The sequence below is a fragment of the Cervus canadensis genome, chromosome 6, assembly GCF_019320065.1.
Source record: "Cervus canadensis isolate Bull #8, Minnesota chromosome 6, ASM1932006v1, whole genome shotgun sequence".
Classification (NCBI taxonomy): Eukaryota; Metazoa; Chordata; class Mammalia; order Artiodactyla; family Cervidae; genus Cervus; species Cervus canadensis.
In genome coordinates this window covers 17,942,637-17,967,231 of record NC_057391.1, presented here as the reverse complement: position 1 = coordinate 17,967,231, position 24,595 = coordinate 17,942,637, and the positions used below count along the sequence as shown (strand labels likewise).

Here is a 24,595-nt window from a genome sequence, read left to right as displayed (position 1 = left end):
GCACTCAAGTTGTGAATATTTTGATCCCTGGCCCATTGTTTGCAGATTCCAGTAGTATTTCTAGCTGGCTTCCCCCCTTCCATTCATCCTTAATACAAGCAGTATTTATTAAGCAACTATAATTTGTTATTAGCACTGGTCCAAAGAATATTAATGAGCTGCCTATGCCCTTAAAGAATTTACAGTCTCATACTACAAAGCTACAGTAATCAAAATAGTATGGTACTGGCACAAAAACAAACACACAGATCAGTGGAACAGGACAGACAGCCCAGAAGTAGACTGGTACACTATGGTCAGTTAATCTGTGACAAAGGAGGCAAGAATATACAATGGAGAAAAGACAGTCTTTTCAGCAAGTGGTGCTGGGAAAACTGCACAGCTCCATGTAAAAGAATGAAGTTAGAATATTCTTTAACGCCATATACAAAATGAACTCAAAGTGAATTAAAGACCTAAATGTAACACTAGATACTACTGAATGGGAGAAAATATTTGCAAATAATATGACTGAGAAGGGATTAATATCCAATATATATAAACAGTTCATACAACTTAACATCAAGAAAATACCCAATTAAAATGTGGTTGAAAGAAATTAATAGCCATTTTTCCAAAGCAGAAATGCAGCCAACAGGAATGTGAAAAGATGTTCAGTATTGCTAATTATCAGGGAAATGCAAATCAAAACCATAATGAGGTATTACCTCACACCTGTCAGGATGGCCATCATCAAAAAGAACACAAATAACATTCGTGAGGATGTAGAGAAGAAGGAACCCTCCTACCCTGTTGGTAGGAATGTAAATTGGTGTAGCCACTGTGGAAAACAGAGTGGAGGTTTCTCAAAAAACTAAAAATAGAGTTACCATATGACCCAGCTGTTCCACTCCTGGCTAAACATATGAAAAAAAACAAACACATCAATTAGAAAAGGTATTAATACATGCACCCCAGTGTTCACAGCATCATTATTTCCAATTGCTGAGATATGAAAACACTCTAAGTGTCCATCAACAGATGAATGGCTAAAGAAGATGTGTGTGTACACACACATGCACACAATGGAATACTATTCAGCCATACAAAAGTCATACAAAAATTTTGTGATTTGCAGCAACATAGATGGACTTGGAGGGCATAATGCTCAAACAGAGAAAGACAAGTAACTCTATGATATCACTTATATGCAGAATCTAAAAAATACAGCGAACTAGTGAATACAACAAAAAAGAAACAGACTCACAGAATATAGAACAAACTAGTGGTTACCAGTTGGGGGAAGGAGGGGCAATATAGGGGTGGGGGAGTGAGTGGTACAAACTGTTGGGTGTAAGATAGGCTCAAAGGTGTAAGTACAATGTAGGGAAGTAGCCAGTATTTTGTAATAATCTTAAATGGAAAGTAACCTTTAAAAGTTGTATAAAATTTTAAAATGAATTTTTTCAAATACTTAAGAATTTACAGTCTTGAAATGGACAGACATACAGTAAAGTGTGATTTTTGCTAATAACTGAAGTACAGGTGCTTTGGAAACACCTGATGTGTGTGTGTGTGCAGGTGCACATGCATAGGGGGTACATGTTGAGAAGACTTCCAATAAGAGCTGTCTAATAAGACCTGAAAGGAGCTGATGGAGGTGGAGTTGGTAATCTACACAGAAAGAGATACATGTAGGAAAGGCCTTTAGGAAAGAAGCTTTCACGACATAGTTAAGAAACTCAAGTTCAGTGATGTCAGTATGAAGCACACAGCTACAGGTGGATCAGCAGGTTCTGAAGCTAAGGAGGTGGTAGATGCAAGGTCATGGAATGGCCTGGTGAGCCCTGATAGAGAACATGAGCTTTATCCTGAGGTCAAGGAAGGCCAATAAAGGCCATTAAACAGGATAAGTGATGTAAACTGAACTCTACCTGCATTGGGGATTGGTGGGGAATGGGACTAGAGGCAGGAAACCCACTTAAAAGACTCTTACAGTGGTCTAGATAAGAGATGAAAGTGGCCGAAGTGGGTTGACAGCTGTACAGACAGAGAAAACTAGAAAGATTGAAGAAAATTTAGGAAGTAGATGTCCTTTGGCAATTAAATGGATAAAGAAGATGTGGTACATTTACACAATGGAATATTACTCAGCCATTAAAAGGAATGAAATAGTACCATTTGCTGCAACATGGATGGACCCAGAGACTGTCATACTAAGTGAAGTAAATCAGACAGAAAAGACAAATATCATATGGTATCACTTACATGTAAAATTCTAAAAAAGTGATACAAATTAACTTATCTACAAAACAGAAACAGACTCACAAACTTAGGGTTACCAAAGGGAAAGGTGGGGGAGAGGGATAAATTAGGAGGTTGGAATTAACATATACATACTACTATATAAAATAGATTAACAACAAGGAATTAACTGTTTAGTACAGGGAACTCTATTCAGTACTCTGAACTTTATGGGAAAAGAATCTGAAAAAGAATAAATACATGTATATGGATAATCAAATCACTTTAGTATTCACCTGAAACTAATGCAACATTGTCAATCAACTATACCCCAATATAAAGTTAAAAAATTTTTCAAAAGAAAAAAATTTTAGGAAGTGGAATGCTTGAAAAGTAGGGGTTTTGATGGAGAAGGGGGTGCTGGGGATGACTCCAGATTTGCGATTTAGTAATTTAAATGTATTCAGCTGCCATTCACAAAGATAGGGAAAATTGTAGGAGAGCAAGAGAAGGAGTGGAAAGAGAGACAGAGAGATTGATGAAGAGGTTGGAGGCAGACGGGAATGATGAAAAGTGAGTTTGATTTTGGACCTGTTGAGTGTGAGGTGTCGATTAGCTAGCAGACAGTTACCTGAATGGTGCTAAAGCTTGAGAGAATGAGTTGGAACCTTTAGGACAATGAGTCCTAAAGGTGACCATGAGAGGGTGTTGAGGAGGAAAAGGAGGATGTCACTGGATAACTGCTAAGCCAGAATGTGGGTTAGTTCTTCCTCTTGAGTCACCCAGGATTTGACAAGGTGAAATCACCTAGTCACCTAGGATTATGACTAGCTTTCAGACAGAGAGGAACACTGGAGACTGGAATCCAGAGTCTTAGGTAAATAAAGAAGTGACCAGGAAGTTGCACAGTTTTGTGACAAGGAGAGGTTCAAGATTTTACAGCTGAATGTCATGATTTCCAGAGGAGAGGTGGTTGTGGTTTTTTTACTTGATGGAAGAGGGTGGATGGCCTGGAAGCAGCCCCCATATGTCTATCCCAGGATGTGAGAAGGAGCTGCCTCTCAGAGCAAGTTGTAGGGAGAGGCAGGCTTCAGTAGTGGGGGAAGTAGAAAAGGCTGCAGATGTTGGTAGTTGAATAACCATGGAATAAGGTTCCAGAGGGTTGGCAGGTGTGGATGATTGTAGTACAGGTGAATTGGTGGAGGAGAGGAAATAGCCCTTACAGGAGTGGGAGTGTGGGCCCATAAGGAGCAGAGGCGTTTATGTATTGGGCAGAGTGACAAAAGAGGATCGCAGTACAACACGGTAGATTTCCATGACTATGAGATTGCCAAGGAAGTAAGTTCCAGAGATAAGCAAAAGTTCATGTATATGTGTGTGTGTATGAGAAGTTAATATATGATAAAGGAAACATTTCCAATCAAAAGTGAAAAGATGTGTTAGTTAATAAATATGCTAGGATGACTGGTTGACGGTTATCCATTTGGAAAATATTTTAATCTTTACCTCATTCCAAGCACAAAAGTAAATTCCAGGTGTGCTAAAGATCTAAAGATATGCCATCAAACTATTAGAAGGACTCAAAGGAACAATTCATTTAGTCTCAGGGTAGAAGAGGCCTTTCTAAACAAGTCAATAAAGGACTAACAGATTTGACTACATACAAATTAAAGCAAAAGAACCCATAAGTTAGAAAATAAAGGACATAATGAGGCAAATATTTGTAACCTTAAAAGACAAGGTTAAAATCTAGAAAGAGCTCTGCAAATCAGTTAAAGAAAATTAACTTTTTTTTTTCTTTTTTTTTTTTATTTATTTATTTATTTTTTTCCAGTGGGTTTTGTCATACATTGATATGAATCAGCCATAGATTTACACGTATTCCCCATCCCGATCCCCCCTCCCACCTCCCTCTCCACCCGATTCCTCTGGGTCTTCCCAGTGCACCAGGCCGGAGCACTTGTCTCATGCATCCCACCTGGGCTGGTGATCTGTTTCACCATAGATAGTATACATGCTGTTCTTTTGAAACATCCCACCCTCACCTTCTCCCACAGAGTTCAAAAGTCTGTTCTGTATTTCTGTGTCTCTTTTTCTGTTTTGCATATAGGGTTATCGTTACCATCTTTCTAAATTCCATATATATGTGTTAGTATGCTGTAATGTTCTTTATCTTTCTGGCTTACTTCACTCTGTATAAGGGGCTCCAGTTTCATCCATCTCATTAGGACTGGTTCAAATGAATTCTTTTTGACGGCTGAGTAAAATTCCATGGTGTATATGTACCACAGCTTCCTTATCCATTTATCTGCTGATGGGCATCTAGGTTGCTTCCATGTCCGAAAATTAACTTTTAAAAAATGCAAAGACAAATGAACTTATCTACAGAACAGAAATAGACTCACAGACAGAAAGAACAGACTTGTGGTTGCCAAAAGGGAGCGGGGAGGGAGAGGGATGGACTGGGAGTTTGAGGTTGGTGGATGCAAACTGTTACATATAGAATGGATAAACAACAGGGTCTTACTATACAGCTCAGGGGACTATATCCAATCTCTTGGGATAAACCATAATGGAAGAGAACATTTTTAAAAGAATTATATGTGTGTGTGTGTGTGTGTAACTGAGTCACTTTGATATACAGTAGAAAGCAACTGTACTTCAATAAAAAAGTTTTTTGTTGGGAAAAAAGTATAAAGAATATGACCAGTAAATATAAGGCAGAGCTGAAGTTCAATGACTCTTACAGAAATACAGATTAAACACTGCTGTTTCTCTTTTGTCAATCAGATTGGCTCAGATGGAAAGGAATTGAGATGGTCTAGTTTTGGAAGGACGGAAAGATGGGCCCATGGATATTGGTTCACATAAACCAGTACAGTAATTTGGAAGAGTAATTGGCAGTGTCAAAACTAAAAACTTGGACTTTCCTAGTGGTGAAGAATCTGTCTACCCATGCAGGGGACACAAGTTCGATCCCTGGTCTGGGAAGAACCCACATGCTGCGGGGATCACATGCTCAGATGCCACAACCAGTGAGCCAGCATGCTGCAACCCCTGAAGCCTGTGCACTCCAGAGCCCGTGCTCTGCAACAAGAGAAACCCCTGCAACGAGAAGCCCACGCACCACAACTAGAGAGTAGCCTCCACTTCGCTGCAATTAGAGAAAGCCCATGTACAGTAGCAAAGACCCAGTGCAGCCAAAAATGAATAAATAATAAAAGGAAAAAACACTTTCATATTTTTGGCCTAGCATTTCTACCTCTAGGAATTTTCTTACCAAAATCTCTCACAACTGCTTTAAAAAATAATATAGATATGAATATTTACTAGAGCATTGTTTATAATATTGAAAACCTAGAAGTAGTCCCAAATGTCCACAAAGGGAAAGAAGTTAGTAATTTCAGCTTTTTAAAATTAAAGTATGTTTGGGAGTTCCCTGGTGGCTAATGGTTAGGATTCTGATTTCACTGCCATGGTCCCAGGTTGGGGAACTGAGATCCTGTAAGCTGCATGGCGTGGCCAAATGAAAAAAAAAAATTAAAGTATATCTCCAAAATGGAATTGCATTTAACACTTACAAACAATGGTGTAGGTTTATATATACTGACATTAAAAGATCTGCAAATCATTTTGGTAAGTGGAAAAAAGTAAGAAACTAATATGTATTGGGCTCTCATTTTTGTTTTTAAAATAAATCTATATAGTTAAAAAAACTGGGAAGTAGGCAAAATGATAACCAAAGTTATCTCTTAGGATCTAGAATTATAGGGAGATCTTTCAGTGGACGAGGGGAGTGAACAAGTACAGGTTAAGTTTGAAAAGTAAAGGAAAAAAGGAAACTTCTAACTTCAGCTTTTACAAAAGAAGACAGAAGAGAAAACATTCAGGATTCACCTATGGGCTAGAAGGATTGTACTTCAGAGTAGGTATTAGTAATCTATGGGGGGAAAAGAACTGCAGAACTCATGGGAGGCGGCACCATGATCCAGACAGAATTCAACAGCACCCAGGAGGGTCTCCAGGCCAGGGCAGGGGGATTCTCAGACTCCCACTTTACCAGGAGGAGAAGTTTGACAGGGCGGCCTAGCCTCTTCTGGACGCACCACTGCTCTCGTATATCGGCAGCTGCCCAGGCTTAGAATACCTTTTCCTTCTTGGTAGCTGGCAAACTCCAACTCAAGGTTCAAAGTCCTGCTCAGAGGTCCACTTCCAAGGTTAAGCCTTCCTCTCTGCCTCTGGAAGGAGGCAGCTATAATATCTACTGTAGCCTTAATCACACTGTTTTGTAACTGTTGTTTGTATCTGTCTCTCCCACTAGACTGTGAGCTCCTCAAGGGCAGGGACCAGGGCTTGTTTTTCCTTCTAACCATCCCAGTACCGAGCACAGGTCCTGATGCACAGTAAGTGCTCCGTGTATCCTTGTTGGAATGAGTGAGGAATGAATGACTGCAAGGGCTCTCATTAGGTCAAGTGTGGGGAGAGGACGCCTGGATGCCATGCATATAAAGGTGGGAGGGAGAGGGAGAACCAGCGCCGGCCCCGTCAAGGAGAGCGCGGGACTGCTGCTGGGCAGGGTAGACTTGAATGAGTGGGATGTGCCAGAGACGGGGTTGACTTCCCTAGTTTTCACTCCAGAAGCCAAAACACATGCCACTTTATTACCAAAGCAGTGGCATTTCTTCATGCTGCTAAGATTCTGTGAATTAAACACATTGCTGTGATGGAAATGTTTTGATCCAGGGAGGAGCAGTGTGGGTCGAGGGACAGGCTGTTATGCACTGAGGTAAAGACATGGGTTCCAGATAGCTGTTGCAGGAAGGAGTACTGCCTTCCAGAGAAGTAGAAAGACCCAAATCTTTGGATTTGTGGACCTAAGAGCCTTCAGAGCAGTATCTGAAAAGGTACTTTCTGGGTGTCTGGGTGTCTTACTGCTATTCACCACCTGAATTCCACTTCCTAAATGGCGCTAGTGGTAAAGAACCCGCCTGCCAATGCAGGAGACATAAGAGACACAGGTTCAGTCCCTGGATTGGGAAGATCTGGAGAAGGGAATGGCAACCCACTCCAGTATTCTTGCTTGGAGAATCCCATGGACAGAAGAGCCTCGGGGGCTACAGTCCATGGGGTTGCAAAGAGTCAGACACAACTGAGCATACACACTATGGCAACCGAATCTTAGATCTTCAGAAATGCTAGGTTTGGGTGTATAAAAGTAATCTCTATATTAACTGTTTGCCATTTATACCTGATTATTGTGTAGCACAGTCATTATGCATATATAGAATTAAATATGCATTTAAAAAATTCTAGCATCATTCATTTTTTCTTTTCAGCAAACATTTATTGAATGACTACCGTGTGTCAGGCACTGGGAATACAAAGACACTGAGATTGGTCCCTGCTGTTGAGGAACTCACAGCCTTGGTGAGGAGACAGACAAATAAACAGCATATATTAAGATACCTGTTATGAAAAATGTATGTATATGTTGCTTCATGATCACATAGGAAGGTCTGCTAGGAAAGGGGAGGGGACTGACAAAGTTTTACAGAAGGAAAACCAGAGCTGTTTCTTAATCAGGTGAGATATGGAGGCAATGCAAAGTTTGTTTCAATTGGAGGAAGCGATACTGCAAAGAAAAAGAGTGAGAAAATATAGCACTTCCAGGGTTCTGTAAAGACTTCATTGTGCTCCTGGGAGAGTTCCCAAACAGGAGCAGAGAAAGACAAGTTTGTATAATCATTCAGCAAATTCTGCACTTTATCCTGAAAGCTGTGGGGAACCACTGTAGGATTTTGAACTGAGATTGTCATAATCTAACTTTCATATTAAAAGATCACAAAGGATAGTCGATTGATATGGTATATAAATGGAGGCAGGGAGAGCAACTTGGAAGATTTTTTTATAATCTAGGTGAAAATTCACAAGAGGCTGAATTAAGGCATTAACCCAATGGGAGTGGGAAGATGGTGATGAGGTCAAGAGCCACTATCAACTTTGTAGTTACAACAGTTAGATCTTTCTTTTATTATTTGGCTGCACTGGGTCCTCTTTGCAGCACTTGGGCTTCTCTAGTTGTGGTGTGCAGGCTCTAGAACATGTAGGCTCAATAGTTGTGGTACGTGGGCTTAGTTGCAGTATATGGAATCGTAGTTTCCCAACCAGGGATTGAATGCGGGCCCCTTACAATGGGAATGTGGAATCTTATCCACTGGACCACTAGGGTCCCTCTTATTAGTCTATATAATCTTAGTGCTTGGGCTTCCCTAGGGGCTTAGTGGTAAAGAATCCACCTGCCAGTGCAGGAGTTTGATTCCTGGGTCAGGAAGATCCCCTGGAGAAAGAAATGGCAACACATTCCAGTATTCTTGCCTGGGAAATCCCATGGACAGAGGAGCCTGGTGGGCTATGGTCTGTGGGGTCACAAAAGAGTCGGACACGACTGAGCAACTAAACAACAACAGATCTTAGTGCTTAGCACGAGATTTGCCACATACTAGACAATCAATAAGTATATGTGAATGGTCTTTTGATCTGCTCAGAAAGATAGGAGGAGGAGGAGGAGGTTTCTGGTTTGGGTGATTCGATAGATGGTGCTATTATCAAATTGTGAGAGAAGGTTAGCCAGGAAGATTAATATAGAGTTAGTTCAATTCTGTGTTTAAGTTTTGAAGTGCTTTTGAGACATTTGAGTGGAGGTGTATGAGTCTAGAGCTCCAGAAGAAAAGGTAGATTTGAGAATCATCAATCACTCTGGGAGTGAATGACATTGTCCTGAGAGAGTGTAAAATGAGGAGAAAGAGAGAAGTCTGTAAGCCTGGGGACACTGGCATGTAGGGGAGGATGAAGGAAAAGGAGAACAAGGAAGCATGTTCAAGGCCTTAGAAGGAAAACCAAGACAGAAAGCGTCCCTTAAGCTAAGGGAGTTTAGTTTCAAGAAGGTCAGGGCTGTCTGATGCTGCCTAGAGGGCCGGAAGTGAGTGTCAGTAGAATGCTGCGTCTCTAAAGCAGGGGTTTTGTCTGGTTTGATTGCTCATGTATCCCCAGCACTTAGGACAGCCTGGCACATAGTAAGTGTTCAATAAATTAACTGATGAATGAATGAATGAACTGAAAAAATCCCTTGCATTTAGTTGCAGAACCACAGGTCCTTGGTGAAGGTATTTTCCCAGGAGTGATGGTGAAGGAAGCTAGATTATAGTGGACTGAGGAGCTGAGAGGATGTCAAAAAGCGGCTACAAAGAGAGGACTGTGCATGCATCTTCTCTTATGTGCCGGGCACTGAGCTAAGCACTTTACATGCATTAACTCATTTAACCTCAACAGCCCAACAGGCTAGATACTGTTACGGTCATCAGATGAGGAACCTGCAGCTCAGAGGGAAAAATAACTTGCTCAGGGTCCCACAGATAGAAAGTGTCAGCCAAGATTTGAACCCAGATCTGTCTGACTTTGAAATTTAGCACTGAACCGCTCAGCCTACATTTCCTATAGAGTTTCTTTGTGACCAGAAGGAGAGAGAAAGAAAGACTCTTTGGGATGAGTTGAGATCAGGAAAACGTGCAAATATTTTAATGCTGATGGGAGAGAATCGCAAAAAGAAATAATTTGAAGACCTGGGGAAAAAGGGAACTAATTTATACAAGAGGAGTCTGGGGAGAGTTGCAGACCACAGGTAAAAGGAAGCCCCTTCCACTGAGGTAGGAAGAGGAGAAGACCAGGTGTGTGTTGCAGGTATTTTTGTCAGGGAGGAGAGGGGAAGGTGGAGGTGGGCAGAGTTCCCTTCAGGTTTTCTGCTGAGATTAAAGCAAGTGGTAATCCAGTTATGGACTTGAAGAAATGGTACAAGTCTGAAATAGCTGTTGCAGAGACTAGGAAAAAGCGGTGGTAGCGATTTTCAGAACGGCATCAAGGGCCCAGGCAAGATGAGAGACCAGGATTAGGTGCACCAAAGGCAGATGTTCGATTGATCCAGGTTGAGGGTTTTGCCCCCTGCATGCGACAGAAGGAAGGGATGGGCTGTTGAGAGTGTTGGCTTGATGGTGTTGGAGGTGCCCGCATCTTGGGCAACAGGAAGGAAGTGAAGACGGCAGAGGATGGAGAACAGAAACGAAACGGAAGGGTCATAGTACTGGGACCCGCACAAGTGCAAACAGCGGGATTTGGGTGGTAAAACAGTTTCAGGTTTCCCTGTTCTCAAGAGTTCCACCTCCAGACCTGACCTGTGATGAATAAGGCAAAATTGTGCTAAAAAGAGAGGGATAAGGAGAGAAAATTAACAGTGGCTGTCCTGTCAGAGAAGGAGAGGGGTGCTGAAGATAACTTTTTTTCTATAAACACTTCTGGGCTGTTTGCCTTTTTTTTCCTTTTCTATTTTGGCTGCACCAGGTGGCATGTGGGATCTCACTTCCCCAACCAGGGATCAAATCTGCGTCACTTGCATTGGAAGCATGGATTCTTAATCACTGGACTGCCAGGGAAGTCCTTGAATTTTTTTAACTTCTAAAAAAAAAAAAATACAGAGTTTTCATTGAACCTGGGAAAGAGCAGGCTTCCGTGAAAGCAGGGGGATGAGGGAGCAGTGGTCTGGAAGGGGACCCCGGGCTGTGTGGTTAGTCTGTGGAATCATGAGGTGTTGGCTCTGAGGAGGAGCAGCCAGTAAACAATGGTCCCACCCTGCCATTGTTTAACCAGGGAGGAAGTGGGAGCCACAAGACTCAGTCAGCTTGACAGCAGCAAAACCGAGCCAGAACTAACCCCTCCTGATCTCCCAGCTCAGTGCTCTGTTTTCCATGCTGCTTCCTGAGCCCTGGAGGCTTCAGAATTTCCTGCTGTCCTGCCCAGGCCCATTGCAAGGGTGCCCGTGCCATTGCTGGTGAGCTGGCTGTTTGCCAGACCCTGCTTCCCACACCTCAATCCCTCCCAGTGCAGGGGCTGTGGGTGTGTGTAGAGGCAGCTTGCCTGTTCCCTGCCTATTTCCTGTTCTCTTCAGAGTAGTGACTTGGAGGCGGAAACTACAATGATGGTCTCTATTTACATCCGTTTAAATGACCCAGCGTCCCTCCTGTTTTGCCAGCTCTCCCGTCACCGCCTACTCCGGTCCTTCCTCCTCAGAGCTTGTTTAAGCAGCAGCCATGACTCTGTGTCTTTTTAATCAGCCCAGGCCCACATGAGTCACTGAGAGCACTTACGACAGGGCTTCTTCACCATGAGATGGGTGGCCGGGGGTGGAGAGATGAGCCCCTAAATGAGGGACCTTGTTCTAGGGGAAAAGTCCTTTCATTTTTGTCAGATCCTCAAAGGAGTCTGTGACTTTTCCCCTCTTAAAAGACCAGGGATTTAGAGAATGAAGTGCAGGCGTGTTTTAGAAAAACCAAAATATGATAACAGCAATTACATGTTCCCTTGTCTTCTCCGTAGGAGTTCAGATAAGCCTGGTGTTTGTGCAGCCTCTCCCATCATCAGGATGGTGACTGTGGCAGTTGCATAAGGGAGCTGAGATTTCTCTGTTTGGTAGACTGAAGTCCAGAAGGTTAAGATGATAGCTTAGGACTCTTGCCCTCTTTGGCATGCCTGGCCTGGGTAGGTGTGCAGATGAACTCTCCACACACTGATACTGGGACTCTGTGATGTGTAGGGTCTGGTGGGGACCAGGGGACGAGGGATGAGGCGGTAGTGTAAGGAGGGATATTATAGTTCTCTTCATGCCTGCCTCTCAGTGAGGCCCTCCTTGGTCTTTGGGATTTGCACATTCTGTGTTGAGTGCACTCTCTGCCCTGACAGTCTGGTTGTCCTCTGTTGTGGGCATGAGTCTTCAGGGTTTAGAATGGAGCTGTGAGTTGGCCTGTTCTAGAATAACCTCAAATTCTCTTCTGCCTCCAGGGTATAAGCAGGTGTTAGTGTGGGGCGACAGGGTATTTACCGGCAGGGGAAAGAATGTGTTTGCTCTTGATAGTAGGAAAGGATCCCCAATTGACTTGCTTCTTGGCCAGCCTGAAAGCCAAGAGGCAGCCTTGTGGTATAGTGAGCAGGAGATTTGAGCAGGCTTCCTTTTGGTTCAAGGCTCCTGAGTTCCTTCTGCCTACAGATGGATAATGTTTGGGATTCCAATGTGGTTCTGAATCCTCTCTCCCTGCACTGTGCCAGACCATTCTACCCCTGACTTTGCAGTTTCATAGGAAGTCACGGGTGTCATGGTGGCAATGGGGACAAATGTGGCTCCAGAAACAGAATAGAGGGAGTTCACCGAGGTTCATGCTTGGGGCGCGGTACAGTCAGTACCACCCTGAAGGTCATGGACAAGAACCAGTGGGAGGATGGGAAGAGACCATCCATTGTATTTTGGTTTGGTGCTTTTTTTTTCCTGTGTAGACTGGGATCTGTTGAACTATATTAGATAGTATGTTGTCTCCAACTGGTGGCTTTCCACTGTTGGGCAGAAGTCTGCCTTGGACAGAGAACCTGTTTTGGAAGAGGAAGGAAGGAAACAGGATGGTCTGGTGGCCACGTACCTTTGCTGGAGCGCCAGCTAGGCCATCGGAGGCCTCCTCTGCACAGCAGACCCGCCTATCACCTAGTTCATTTGCTCACATCAGCTCCTAACCTGTTACAAAGCTGGATGCCTTCATCTGGAGCCCTCCAGAACAGTGCTCCTTCAAGTGCCAGTCTGCAGTGAGATGAGAAGCATATTCACCAGAATGTAAAACTGTTCCCTTCATCAAGAAAACCTTGTTACAAGAAACTGTTAGCACTAAACTGTGTTTGCTCGGACATAACTGACTTACACTCTGGAGTCATATAAGCTTCCTGTCTGGTGACCAACCAGTAACACCACTGGCACATCAGCTAACCTGCAGATCACACTTTGACTAGCAATACTTCAGAGCCACCTCTAGTTCAGAAGCAGTTGTTGAGGTCTTGGAACCTCTCCAAACCAGAAACACAGAGCCCTGGCTGCAAGGAGCTGCTGGCAGGTCCATCATGCAAGGGCCAGGGTGGGTGACTGCGGGGAGGGGAACACAACCCAAGAGACAAGTCAAACAGGTGACTAGGCGGCACCTGTGCCAAGGGCAGCTGTCCGCCCCCCTTTCTCTCTTACCACAGACACAAACTGAAAGAACTAGAGTTGGGAACCCTCCTGTAGGGCCTTGGTTTTGCCTGGTGTTTCTGGCGGTGAGTCAGCCACACTGAGTTTATTACCCTGTCCTTGCAGAAAAACGGCATACGTCAGAGAAGAATTCATTGATGGTCCTCGTCGTCACTCCCGGATGTGACCAGTTTCCTTCTTTGGGGTCTGTAGAGAACTGTAAGTACCACTTTGGTCCTTGTTCTAGAAGCCAGCACTTGTCTGGAGCTGTAACTCCAGACGGCCTGGCCTCAGTTGCAGACGCTAGGCCTGGAGCCCTCCACGAGGGTGAGGGGCAGGGGTCACCAAGTGCCCAGAGCCATCAAAGGAGAGTTTTTCCTATGCACTCTAACCAGCGTCTGAAGGTTGGCCGTGAACATCACACTGGCTAGTCACTGAGTCCCACAGGACACCTACCTTCTGGACTGAATATAATCCCACTGGCATTTTAGGAACTTACGCACTTTGTTGGTTTTTCTCTTAGAGACCCTACACTAGAGAGAGAAGGAGTTTTCGGCCATTTGAACTGAGATGAAGCCAAGTCATTCGTCCTGTGGCTGCCCTGAGCAGCAGCATCTGGGGACATCTCAGTGTACAAAGTGAACATTCAGGTCTTGGCTTCTTCCTCACATTGCTGAGGAAGTAGCTAAAGCTTGGAGACAAAGGGAGAGGGGGGTGACTTCAAAGCCTCTGGGAACATTGTAACCTGGACTCACCCCTCCAAGCATCCCTTTCCCCTTTGTCCTTTGACTGAAGCCTGGCCGGAATCCATGTTTCTGGTTGGGAAACAGACCCATAGGGAGGGGGGTGCTTTGCAGAGGATTCCAGGCCAGCCTGCCCCTCCTCACACACCATTTTCCGGAGCCTCAGAGCCACTGGGTGACCACCCTCCCACTCTGGCCCCAGGCCTGAGTATCAGCCCTGCTCCCGCAGGGAATGCTTCCTCTTTGAAAGAAAAAATGTGTTTGTTTGTTGTTGTTTTTTCCCACGGGGATCTTAGTTCCCCGACCAGAGATCAAACCCAGGCCCCCTGCAGTGGGAACGCAGTCTTAACCACTGGACCACCAGGAAAGTTCCTTATTGTTGATTTTTAATCCAAGGTTTTACAGAGAACATGTGATTCTCTCTAACCTGAGGGTAGAAATCCTTAACCTAACGGAACCATTTCTGTCATTTCAGACACACTGACCATAAATGATGAGCAGTGTCTCCTCCTCTCCGAGACTGTCTGGGGCGCCCTGCGAGGTAACAAGATGGGGCTGATGCTGGGAGAGAGAAGGATGATGTGGGGAGGTGGGCACTGGTGGGGTGAGGGGCAGGACCGGGGGCCAGGCAAATACCACCCCCCATAGGAGCTTCCTTTATGGAGACCAGTTGGAGTATTTCCTCAGCTCCCTGCAGGGAGTGTTCTCCCCACTGTCTCCAGCAGTTGACAGGTGTCATGGCCTGTGCAGCGACAGCCACTCCCCTGGCAGGTACTCTGGGAACCAGAGGGAGTCCCCGCAGGCTGATGGCAGGCACCAGCAGGGGCAGGCGGCTGGGGAGAGGGGCCCACTCTGCCACACACACAGTTTGTTCAGCTCTCACTACAGACAGGATTGGAAGGGCTCTTTAAAAAGGAAATCTAGATCAAAAGAGACAAATGTCAAAAAAGAGGTAAACAGTGATAAAATGAGGACTTCGCTAGCCAACAGGTGACAGGCCCCTGCCCTTCCTCTTGGTTCACTGAGAAGGTATCTGGTCCCTAGACACAGACTTAGCCAAGTACTTCCACCCCTTTTGGTAAGAGCCCTCCCGGTGAAGGAGGGAAGTTCTCACTGAACCCCAAACCTTGTGTCAGTTTGTTTTTATTCCCTAGCCCCTCCTGCCCTCCCCTGCATTCTGGAGAAACAGCATGCTGACTCCCCTCTCTGCCCTCTTGTACATTTTGAGTGGGTGCTAACAATTAGTCATGTTAAAGTGGGAGAGTTCTGGGACCCCAAGTGCCAGGCGTCAAGGTCAGGCTGGAAAGAAGCCCAGATGGTACACTGGAAGTTGGCCTCAGGGGAGGTGCTGAATGACCACAAAGGCCTCACAGGTTTTTAAATTCTCAAAATTTAGGATTCTGAGACTCTTTCACAGGGCTTCTGCTGGGTTTGCAGAAGTGAGGGCCCAGCTATTGAGAACATCTAGTGCTCTGGGCACAGCATGCCTGCCCTTGGGCCTCACCGGAATCTCAGCATCTGTGTCCAGTCTCCTGGGGCAGTTGCTACCTGCCAGACCTCAGCTCCCTATAGTTGGTTCTCTTCTCAGGGTCTAAAGAGGAAAAGTGGATGTTTCTTTGTCTTTTGGGTCCAGCTGTGGACCCACAAGTTTATGATCTCGTTGAGTTTATGAAACTCAAGTTTATGATCACATTCTCACAATTCAAAGTGAAGAGGCAGCAGGTTGGAGGCCCCTTTTTCTCAGCTTCCTGAGCTCCCGATGAGTATTATCCACTAAACTATTTAACCCCTTGTGAGCTGGCTTGTCCTTTCACATGTCCTTATAGGCCCCAGCTGTTGAGAGCATTTAATGCTCTGGACTCAGCATGCCTGGCCTCTCTTCTTAATATCTTTGTGAATTCAAGACTTAGGGTTTATAGATAAGAGGCATGTGGGTGAGTGTATTGCTAGGAGGGACACAAAACCCCCTTACACTGCCCATTCCCAAAATAAAAGACAGAGTAAAAATCGATCCTGGCTTCCTACTGTCCCCCTTTTCTAGCTGCTGAGAAGCATGCAGCCTGCACTAGATTTCACTTCACTGTGTGCCCAAGCACTGTGCTCTGCCACATAGGAACATTCCAGATGGTTCTAACTTTTTACCCACCTCTCTACTTCCGTGTAGGTCTGGAGACATTTAGCCAGCTTATTTGGAGATCTCCTGAGGGCACGGTGAGTGCGGGCCTTCAAAAAGGGCTCCTCTTAAATCTCTGGCATTTGCTTCCAATATTGAGAGTCCTGGAAATACCTTCTTTTGCCTTAAACAGAGTCCTGGTGGCTTGAGATGTCCCCAAAAGAGTATTCATGTAGATAACAGGTGGAAACTGGTTTGGTAGATTTTGCCAGTTGGGGTATAACTTAGTTCCCCTGAGTCATTATTGAGTAATGACCTTGAGGCCACACTGCTTTGAAGAAAATATTGAGTCAGTGAGAATCTGGTACATGTGAGCTGAGTGGTGTGTGGGACAGCTGCATTGCTGTCAGGGGAAAGTTACTCTCTGGAGAGATAAATGCTTATGGTCATTCATTTGGAGGTGTGTGGTGTTTGTGGAGATAGTTACCCTGAAGAACAGTCAGCTGGTTGGGTTTTCAGGGATCTCAGAAAACTTTTCTCATCCCCCTCCACCCCACTGGTGAATTGCCTTAGACTCCTGACGTGTTCAATGTTTGGTCCACACAGTTCTATGTCAACAAGACGGATATTGAGGACTTCCCTCGCTTTCCTCACCGGGGCTTGTTGCTGGATACGTCTCGCCATTACCTGCCACTGGCTAGCATCTTGGACACTCTGGTACCCAGGCCTTAAGACCTTCTTTGCCCTTAGGATTCTGGGGTGATGGGACAGCAGATAGATCCAGTGCCATATTCTTAAAGAGTTATAGAGAGAATTTATGTAACTTTATGAGCTCCTGGGAAAAATGTAAAAGATGACCTGCTGCAAGATTAAAAAAATACGAGTGATTTAAACATACCCCACTGGCTACTGAGGACCAATGTCCAGGCCATCTCCAGTGACAGAGAAGGTGGGTTGGGGAATTGGCTTCTCTGACCAAAGGCAGCTATCTTTAGTTAGTATAAAGTCTTAGGAAAGCAATGTTCAAGAGCCTTAGCTGGGGATGATCCTAACTGTCTAGAATTTGATGGGCAGTCTTAGCTGACAGTTACCCATCTGGCTTACATGTCTAACTATTCCTTTGGTGTTCTGATGGAACCAGAGAAGTGGGCACATCCACCAGCCCTGGCATCTGAGATTTGTGACTTACGAGGCTATTAAATTCACAACCGACCTCACAGTTTGGATAAACAGTAGTCAGACAACCCAAAACAAGTGGCAAGAGGAAATACTAGTTTCCACGGTCTTGTGGGCCTTCCTGACCCCAAGGTTCCACAGAACTGCAGCCCTTCTCCCAGTGCGGCTGTAACTCTTCCCTCACAGAGGAGATACTGCTTCTGTCAGCCATCTTTGGATGCCAGGCGCAACCTGATGGGAAGGCTTGATACAGAGAACCTGTGAGCACTGTAGCAGGAAGCTGGGGCAGGTTGAGCCTGTGAAAGTGTGTGGCGCAGCCTGCCAAGCGTGGGGCCGAAGCTGGAGAAGTTGTGCTGGGTTCACAGTGTATGCTCTGACCTACAGGATGTCATGGCATACAATAAATTCAACGTTTTCCACTGGCATCTGGTTGATGACTCTTCTTTCCCATATGAAAGCTTCACTTTTCCAGATCTCACCAAAAAGGTATGTTTCGATTTTGCCCAAACCCAGTTGATGGCCTGAAGTCTGACTCTGGCCATGGCCCTGCTAGCAAAGGACCTCAGCTCACCTCCTAACCAGCCAGTTTAAGGGACACACTCACATATAGGAGAAGGGCACTGGCTTTGGAGTCAAGAGACCTGAGTTCAAGTCTAAACTGTACCATTAATTTCCTCTGTGACCTTCAGGAGAGAATCTTTCCTGGCCCCATCTTTTTATTTATTCATATTTTGTTAGCTGGGTATAATAAGTACCTTATTTATCTCACTGGCATCATGGCATTGAGATAAGACAATGAATGGACAGCTTGTGGGAAATTATGATACAGTTCCTTGATGACGGCACCTGATATCACCAGGCTGTGGGTTGATTTTCTTTTTTAAAAATAATTTTATTTATTTATTTTTGGCTGTGCTGGGTCTTCATTGCTGCATGGGTTTTCTCTAGTTGTGGCAAGCAGAGGTTACTCTGTGGCTTCTCATTGCAGTGGCTTCTCTTACCGCAGAGCACAGGCTCGAGGCATGCAGGTTTCAGCAATTGCAGCTCGCAGGCTTCAGAACACGGGTTCAGTAGTTGTGGCACCCAGGCTTAGTTGCTTGGAGGCATATGGGTTCTTCCTGGACCAGGGATCGAACCCGGGTCCCCTGCATTGGCAGGTGGATTCCTATCCACTCCACCACCAGGGAAGCCCTGTGGGCAGATTTTCTGATATCCAGGGGAGCCTGAAGGCATTTTGAATATCCTCTCCTCTGCTAGCCTTCAGGAAATGGGATCCTCAATGTGTTCTGTGCCTTTCAGGGGTCCTACAACCCTGCCACCCACATCTATACAGCACAAGATGTGAAGGAGGTGATTGAATACGCACGGCTTCGGGGTATCCGGGTGCTGGCAGAGTTTGACACTCCTGGCCACACTCTGTCCTGGGGGCCAGGTAAGAATAATGTCTGCAGTTGGAGGGAGTCCACTGATTCCCTTCAATGGGGAGTTAATATATTGACTCTTAGATGTAGCAGGCCCTAGCCTTGGTCTCTGGAAGAATATTTTCTATCAACTCCTTCCACTGGGAATTTAGATAGGCAGAATTTACTTTTGGCGAAAGAGGACACTTCTTACTATTAAAACATGGGCAAATTCTTCTCAGATGTCCTTGCCTGATAATGCCCTTGTTGGTCATTGTGCCCAGAGTGGAAGAAAGATTTTGCCAGTCTGTCTAGATCAGGCTCTCTGCTTTTCTGCTGGCAGGCTATGTGAGGAGAGCAGGCTTTGGGAGCAAGGGTGACCCCAGTGGAAGAATGTGTCAAGGCAGCAGGAGTGTGTGACAGTTGTCTGGGTATGATTCATGGACATACCTGTATTTCTTTGATTGTCACTAAATGCTCATGTCATTGAGTGCCTGGGTGTTCCTACCTGAGGGAATGTCTATGAACATGATTGTCATCATGTATATGACTATACGTGGGGATTGTGTATTTGTGACACTAGTGTCAGATTCTCTATTGCCTTAGGTGTCCCTGGATTATTAACTCCTTGCTACTCTGGGTCTCATCCCTCTGGCACCTTTGGGCCCGTGAATCCGATTCTCAACAATACCTACGAGTTCATGAGCACATTCTTCTTGGAAATCAGTACTGTCTTCCCAGATTTTTATCTGCATCTTGGAGGAGATGAGGTTGATTTCACCTGCTGGTATGAGCCTTATGACCCTCCCATCCTGGCCTGATAGATGGCCTACTCAGAGGAGAGGTTAGCCCTGAAGAAGCTCCCTGTCTGAGGTGCTCCTCAGCTGTCTATCCAGATGGCTCAGACCTTCGGCCTTTCCTCTCTCTACCTACCGAGAGGCCCTACCTGATCTTAGCAAATCCATGATCTTGTCATAGTCTTGAGATATTGACAGAAAAACCACCTCCAGGCACAGAAAAATCAGGATAGAGAAAAACAGTCCCTGCTTTTGACAGTTTAAAATAGTTTGGTTGAAGAGGCAGGACACATGAATTTGAGGTTAATATGTGACAGTGTCTAGTTAGTATTAAATTATAAGGTTCCAGCCCTCAGATTTACTTAGCTCAAAAGAGGCTGAGGGGCTTCTTGGAGAAGTGGGAACTAGAGTTGGATCTGGGGAAAGAGTGGAGGAGAGAGAAAAAATAAAATGTAGACATTGTGCGGCAAGGGAGCTGCCACGGGTGACAGACACCAATGCTTGTATCCACTTGGAATAAAGAATAAACATTAAGGAAAAAGCAGGATATGCCCAGGGTGTGGGAGGTAAAGAGACGGAAACCAGAATCCAGTGTGCCTGAGACCTCAGAGCCTCATGTCACAGCCCAGAGAGACTGAGATGTATTCTCTTTGGAAGTGAACTTGAAGCTCTTCAGGTCCAAGCTTAGCCTTTCTTGGCCTATTTCAGTGGGCCCCCTTCACTTAGCTTTTTCAGTCATACTTCGCAAAGTTGTGGCCTCCTGATATCCTCAGTTGATTGGTTTTTCAGATGAAAAAAAAAAGTTGTGGGAGGCCAGGTGACAAATCCCCAAGCTTTGGGCTTTGAGGATGTCAAAAGGATTAATCTTCATTTTCTCTTGGGATTCAGGAAGTCCAACCCAGATATCCAGGCCTTTATGAAGAAGAAAGGTTTTGGTGATGACTTCAAGAAGCTGGAGTCCTTCTACATCCAGACGTGAGGAAGCAGCGGGAGTGGGCAGTCACCCTCCTTCAGAGTCCTCACTTTCCATAGCAGGGCCAGGCCCTGCTGGACCACTTTCTGGGCCCCAAAGGGTCCTCTGTCCTGTCCTTTCTGGTTGGAGTGGTCGGTTCCCAACTGGTCAGACAGGAATGGGCCCCTAGCCAGGCTCTGCCCCCAGGGCACTGGCACCCGTAGCACAGAGCCTCTCTGAACTGAGCAAACACTCTCTGTACTCTCTAGGCTGCTGGACATTGTCTCTGCCTATGGCAAGGGCTACGTGGTGTGGCAGGAGGTGTTTGATAATAAAGTGAAGGTGAGCCTGGGGCAGAGAAGAGGTGCTACCCTCAGGGCCTCCCTCTGTTCTCCCATCCCTTCCCTGCTTCTGCATGGATGCAGAGCTCTGAGCCCCAAGTGTGGGTGTCAGAGCCTCCGTTTGTCTTCCCTCACTATGAACTGATCAAGTTGCTTGTGCTGCCAGGTTACTTGGGATTCCTGAAACTGGCATGGTGGGTTGGGTTTTCATTCCTGTGTCATAGACCAGGATCTTCTGGCCCTGGGAGCAGGGCTATCTTCTCCTTCATCATTGACTAGTAAGATCCCAGCTTAGTAAGATCTGCAGGAACCTCATCCCACCTTCAGACGCATCTGGAGATGCTTGGACCTGACAGTCCCTGATGAGTTTTCTAGGCCCCACTGCTTGCCTCTGTTGGTTCACTGCTGGAGTTACTATCTCAGTGTAGATAGGACAGCTGCAGAGGGGCTAGGGGAGGAGGCAGCACGGAGCTCTCCTAGGGCCTTTGGGGGCCTTGGCCTCTGCACTGGGCTAGAAGCTCAGTGGCTAGGGGTCACAGAGAAATGCTTTGCTACTGGGGAGCAGAGGGGGCACACACCCCCTTGGCCTGGGCTGCTCACATGAGACTGTGTCCCGGGAACCTTTATGCCATTGACCTTTTGTGACAGGTGCGGCCAGACACGATCATCCAGGTATGGCGAGAAGAGATACCAGTGAAATACGTGAAGGAGATGGCTCTGGTCACCCGCGCTGGCTTTCGGGCCCTGCTGTCTGCCCCCTGGTACCTGAACCACATAACTTATGGCCCTGACTGGAAGGAGATCTACCTGGTGGAGCCCCTGGCATTTGAAGGTAAACAGGGAGCTCTCCTTGCTGCCAAAGCAGCTGGGGGAGACAAGGAGAGCCTGGGTTGGACATTTCAGATCAGCAGATGAAATGGCCTATCTGAGGAGAGGACCACGTTGGGAAGGTGGTTGAGGCCTGTCATTGCTTGTTTTCCATCAGGTAGCCCTGAGCAGAAGGCCCTGGTGATTGGCGGAGAGGCCTGTATGTGGGGAGAGTATGTGGACAGCACAAACCTGGTCCCCAGGCTCTGGTAAGGGCTTTCTGGGGATATGGAGGGTTGGGCTTGTGGGCCTGGGTTCTCCCTCCCAGGCTCAGTCCCGTCCAGACACCATCGGCCGAGTGCCCTCCTCTCAGGCCTGGGAGAGAAGGGGCCTCGTACTGTTGCTTCTCTTGGTGTGGAACAGTCGTCTCCGGCCTGACTTCTGTATTTGCTCCTTCAGCCTGTCAGGTGTGTCACGTGGAGACTGTTGGGCTTCCCTGGTGGCTCAGTGGTGAAAAATCTGCCTGCAGTGCAGGAAACCTGCCTTCGATCCCTGGGTTAGGAAGATCCCCTGGAGAAGGAAGTGGCAACCCACTCCAGTATTCTTGCCTGGGAGATCCCATGGACCAAGGGGCCTGACAAGCTACAGTCCATGGGGTCACAAAAGAGTTAGACATGACTTGGACGTGACAGCTAAACAAGAATATGGAGATTGTTGTCCCCACTTCACACATAGGGATAAGGAGGCCTGGAGAGCATGTTGAAAGAATTTTGTTTTCAGGATGGCTCAGGATGCAGCCCTGAGACGCACAGTCTCTGTACTAAGACTCCTCTCTGCTGTCTCCTCAGAGTGAGGCTACCCCTCAGCATGCTTGGGGGGGCTGTGTAGAGTTTACATTTTGAGAACAGCTGCCGTCACCGCCATCAGTAACTGTTCACGATGCCTTTCAGACAGACTCTGGTCCCTATGTCTTCAGGAGAGGAGGAGGGATCATGATCCCCATTTTACTGAAGATGAAGCTGGGCCCTGGCAGTCCCTGAGGAGCGTTCCAGTGAGCTGTCACTCTGATTAAAGTGTCGATCACATCCCTTGGCCCCGAGCTAGTTTGGGGTGCCTAAACAAGAGGCTGGGGGTGTCCAGTGCCCTTGCAAGAGCCCAGAGCCCAAACCTGGTGCCTGTCTCCTTCCCACAGGCCTAGAGCAGGGGCTGTTGCCGAGAGGCTGTGGAGCAACAAGATGGTGTCCAACCTGGACTTTGCCTTTAAACGTCTGTCACACTTCCGCTGTGAGCTGCTGAGGTAAGCAGACCACGGGCAGGTCAGGGGCTGAGGACCCCTTCCTGACAGGAGAAGAACACTAATAGTAGCTCACACTTGCGGAAGTGTGCCAAGGGTGGCAAGCCCTGTGCTCAGCCCTCTGCCGGCACTGCTTCATTCAGTCTTCACCACGGCCCTACCAGGGGATAGAGTTTTTATCCCCATTTCAGAGGCAGGCAGCTGAGGCACAGAGCAGTTCAGTAACTTGCCCAAAGTTGCTCAGAACCAGGACTTGAACTGCCTTCACTGTCTGTGCTCTTATCCACGGCCGTGCTTTTATGGGTTCTCAGGACACCCGTGTCCCAGTTGGGATGGACCTGCGTAAGAGGGTCAGTTCCCTGGTTCATTCATTGACTTGGTTTTGAGACCCTGGGGAAACAGCCTCGTACACAGCAGAGTCCCAGGCTGAGAGCCAGGCATGTGGGATCTAAGCCTCTACTGTCTAATTTACTGAGTGACTTTGAGCGAGTTCCTTACCATCTCTGAGCAGATAACTTATTTGGATAATAAAGGAGGCATGTCTCAAGGTGCTCTAAAGAGACTGGTCAGGTCCTGGAACTAGTGAGGCTGAGATTTCATACCCACATCCTGTGGGTGGGCTGGACAGTGTCTCGGTGCCCCTTGCCCCTGACATCTACAGTGTTTTAGAGCCATTAATGGGGGCTCAGTGGGCCAAGAGCACTGGGCACATTGTAGGCGTCCACCTTTTTTCTCAAGAGACTGAGTGATTTGGGGCTGGGGCATAGAAACAGGAAGGTTCTATGGAACCTCAAGGTTCCAAGGTGTCCCTGTATCAGAATCACTGGGGCACCCGATCCAGATGGCAGATTCTCGCCAACACACAGCCCCACCCCAGCAAGAATCTCTGGAAGAGAGACCCTGAGGAATTTTGGTGTCTAGTGACAGCATGAAATCCACTGAACTGGGGGAAGGGGAGACCGTTGGTTGGGAAAAGATGTTGCTGGAGCCTAACTAACCACCTTGAAGGACTCATGGTACCTGTTTCTTTATGTCCTCTTGCAGGCGTGGTGTCCAGGCCCAGCCCCTCAGCGTAGGCTACTGTGACATGGAGTTTGAACAAACCTGAGCAAGTAGCCCCCGGCACCAAGGAGGGTACTGGCCCTAGGAGAGCGGAAGCGGGGCCAGGCGTCCACTGCACCCCGCCCGGGGGATGGAGCCCCTTGCCCGCGTGCCCCTGTGCCTAGAGACAAGGGGGCTGGTGCTGGCGCTGGTGTCCAATAAAGAGTGATGTGGCATTTTTCTATAACAAACATGGATTACCTGTGTGGAAACAAATGTGAGTGGCCCTAGGGAAGGGGAACTGCCAGGACTGGCCTTCTGCTCCTAAGGGTGATCGGCTCAGCGGACCCAGCCAGCTTGGGCTCGGTATCTGCCCCTGGAGGGATCTTATAAGTTGAGGGCTGGGAATGAAACTTGTATCCTCTGTGCCGTCTTAGCCTGAGTTTTGACGCCTCTCCTAGCTCACCAGAGTCCAGACACATACCCCATCCTTAGACTTATCACCTGGACCCCTGAGGCTTCTGTACATGGAACATGACACCACAGGGGACCAGAGGAGTTCTGGGAAGCGGCAGGGGCCCCAGCCCCAACCAGGTCAGAGAACAGCCCCTCCCCCAGG

At 46.7% G+C, this 24,595-nt stretch overlaps 1 protein-coding gene across 1 annotated transcript in view; it reads left to right on the top strand.

The window, feature by feature from the left end:
* The window catches only part of HEXA (hexosaminidase subunit alpha), a 31,666-nt gene extending 7,439 nt beyond the window's left edge, over positions 1-24,227 (top strand). Inside the window, exons 2-14 of the mRNA XM_043470998.1 lie at positions 13,439-13,531; positions 14,531-14,596; positions 16,220-16,266; positions 16,775-16,885; positions 17,729-17,830; positions 18,644-18,776; positions 19,351-19,531; positions 20,430-20,516; positions 20,763-20,835; positions 21,483-21,666; positions 21,820-21,910; positions 22,834-22,938; positions 23,980-24,227. Of these exons, the coding sequence (XP_043326933.1) occupies positions 13,439-13,531; positions 14,531-14,596; positions 16,220-16,266; positions 16,775-16,885; positions 17,729-17,830; positions 18,644-18,776; positions 19,351-19,531; positions 20,430-20,516; positions 20,763-20,835; positions 21,483-21,666; positions 21,820-21,910; positions 22,834-22,938; positions 23,980-24,043 (1,337 nt within the window). The 3' untranslated portion in view covers positions 24,044-24,227. The remainder of the gene's footprint in view (positions 1-13,438; positions 13,532-14,530; positions 14,597-16,219; positions 16,267-16,774; positions 16,886-17,728; positions 17,831-18,643; positions 18,777-19,350; positions 19,532-20,429; positions 20,517-20,762; positions 20,836-21,482; positions 21,667-21,819; positions 21,911-22,833; positions 22,939-23,979) is intronic.
* Positions 24,228-24,595: the final 368 nt, after the last annotated feature.